The sequence below is a fragment of the Muscardinus avellanarius genome (assembly GCF_963383645.1).
Source record: "Muscardinus avellanarius genome assembly, chromosome: 12".
NCBI lineage: Eukaryota > Metazoa > Chordata > Mammalia > Rodentia > Gliridae > Muscardinus > Muscardinus avellanarius.
Genome location: NC_137798.1, coordinates 24976401 through 24978989, shown reverse-complemented (window position 1 = coordinate 24978989; position 2589 = coordinate 24976401). Strand labels below are relative to the sequence as shown.

At 41.9% G+C, this 2589-nt stretch overlaps 1 protein-coding gene across 1 annotated transcript; it reads right to left on the bottom strand.

Annotated features, from left to right (window-relative positions):
• Positions 1 to 389: 389 nt before the first annotated feature.
• Positions 390 to 1364, bottom strand: LOC308270907 (olfactory receptor 11G2-like; the record flags this gene model as incomplete). The annotated part of the gene is made up of 1 exon (XM_080707061.1): positions 390 to 1364. One exon carries the CDS (start codon positions 1362 to 1364, stop codon positions 390 to 392), a length of 975 nt encoding a protein of 324 aa, XP_080563187.1.
• Between the last annotated feature and the right edge of the window lie 1225 nt (positions 1365 to 2589).

Genomic DNA, 2589 nt, shown 5'->3' with positions numbered 1-2589 from the left:
ACTTTATTTGGAAACAGGGTCTCACCAAGTTGCTGAGAGCCTCACTAAGTAGCTGAGGCTGGCTTCGAACCTGTGCAATCCTCCTGTCTCAGCCTCCCAAGCGCTGAGATTACAAGTGTGTGCCACCATGCCCAGGGGTGTGTGTTTTAACATTCAGTTTTCAGCTGGACTAAAAGCCAACTTTTAGCTGACCAATGTCAATGGCTGCAGGCTTTTGGGTGATAGCTTAGAGACAGAGAAAGGATTTTATTGTTTTGTCTGTGTATAGAAAATTGTTCTTATTAGCAATTAATGCAGCTTTGATTAACAATCATTACAGGCTCAATCCCCATCACTAATCATGATTTATGTTTTATAAATCATGACTAATCATTATAAATCATGACTAATCATGATTTATATTTTAGGAACAATATTTCAGGAACAAAGACTTTCCTGAGGGCAGCCTTCATCTCCTTGTTCCTCAGGCTATATATTAGGGGATTGCATAGAGGTGTTATCACAGAATAAAACAAGGTAATGACTTTTTGCTTTTTCTCTGTGTGTCCTGAGCCAGGGCTTACATACATCACCATAATAGAACCATAAAACAGGGTGACGACCGTCAAATGAGAGGCACAAGTCACGAAAGCCTTGTGTTTGCTGGCTGCCGAGGGCATGCGCAGCACGGCCAGAATCACCAGGGCGTAGGAACAAAGGATAAAGAGGAAAGTGCCGACCATGAAGATAGCATTGAAGGCAGAGTAAATGGACTGGGTGGTGGCGTCTTCGGAACAGGAGAGCATCATCAGTGGGACAGGATCGCACACAAAATGGTTGATGATATTTGGGCCACAATAGGGTAGCCGTGAAATGAGAAAAACTGGAATTACAAAGATAATGAGGCCACCCAACCACCCGAAGATGACGAGGCCAGTGCACAGCTGTCTGGTCATGATTCGTGGATAATGCAGAGGACGGCAGATAGCCAGGTACCCGTCGAAGGCCATGATGCAAAGGTAGAAGCCCTCATCACACCCAAAGGAGAAGAAGAAGTAGAACTGCGCGAAACAACTCACGAAAGGGATGGACTTGCTCGTGGAGAGGAAGTTGGCCAACATGTTGGGGACCGTGGTGGTGACATAGCATATTTCCAGGAGAGAGAAATTTGCCAGGAAGATGTACATGGGGGTGTGGAGGCGCCGGTCTCCCCTCACCGCGCAGGCGATGGCTACGTTTCCCATCAGCGTCAGAGTGTAGGTGACTGAGAAGAGCCCGAAGTAGAGGAGCTGCATTTGGGGGCTTGAGGGAAAACCCAGGAGGATAAAGTGGCTGATGGACATTGTGCTTTCTTTGCTGGACACATTCTTTGTCGTGGAAGGCATTGGAGATGGCAAAGATGATCCCACTGTAATGTAGAATGCTGGCTTTTCCTGGAAATGCCAAATTTCTTTATCATTGTTTTTGATAAAGTAATGAATAACAAAATTTCTGTTAAAGGCAATACGACAGTGATGTCCACAATCTATTCCTCAAGGGCATTATTTTTTTCATCAAGATAAAAATAGATATAGAAATAGAATACATAGTTGTGGAAAACATGTCAGGGTATGGGGTGCAGTCTGTAATTTTAATAAGTTGCTCTACTCTGTTTGGGTATGTCACTGTGTGTCTACCATGCAGGTACATACAGGACGTAAAAGCCAGTGTATGTGATGCTCTTTTTAAAGTAACATATAAAAACACAATAGCATATAAAGTAATTTATTATAATCGGTAAAATGGACAATGATATGACGTGAAGTGCTATTCATATCAAGACATGTCCAAAGGTCCTCTCTCATGGTAATACAAGAAGTGGAACAGGGCATATTTCTCTCTGTGTTTTCTCATGGTGTTATATAATAATTAGACCTGTCTGGGTCCGGTATAATATGATTTTTATATGACTATAACCGAGTCATGTTCGGTACTTAAAATGCATTTTCCTCTTGGTCTAGTCTACTTATTTCAGCTCCACATGGGGATGGGGAAAGAGTGACACACTTTTGCACCTATAATTCTCAGTTTGAAAATCTTGATTCCTTTGCCCTGTGAATATGAAAGTACAATACGTCACTTGGGGTAAGTGACCTTCGAGAAAGATTTTTCTGAGTAACCTGGTTATTTAATGTGCACATATTTGTTGTAAAATCACCATAGAGTGAACAGAAGTTGTGTGTGTGTGTGTTTGTGTGTGTGTGTGTGTGTGTGTGTGTTTCCATATTGTCTTCTTAATAACTGATTTCTGTACTTAGTGTTTTGTATATAATTTCGCCTTTTTGGTACTGAAGGTTGAACCTAGGGGCATTCTACCTCCAAGCTATACCTTGAGTCCTATTGTATTTTTTATTTTGAAACAGGTCTTGCTAAGTTGCCAAGGGACCTTGCTAAGTTGCTGAGGCTGGCCCTGAACCGTTGATCCACTTGTTTCAGCCTCTCAAGTACTGAGATTACAGATGTGTGCCACCAGACCTAGCTGCTTTTTTTTATACCATGCCTTTTTTTTCTGTTGAGACAACATTAAAGTTTGTAATATTTACTTTACCAGCTTTCAGTTTTTTGTTGCTG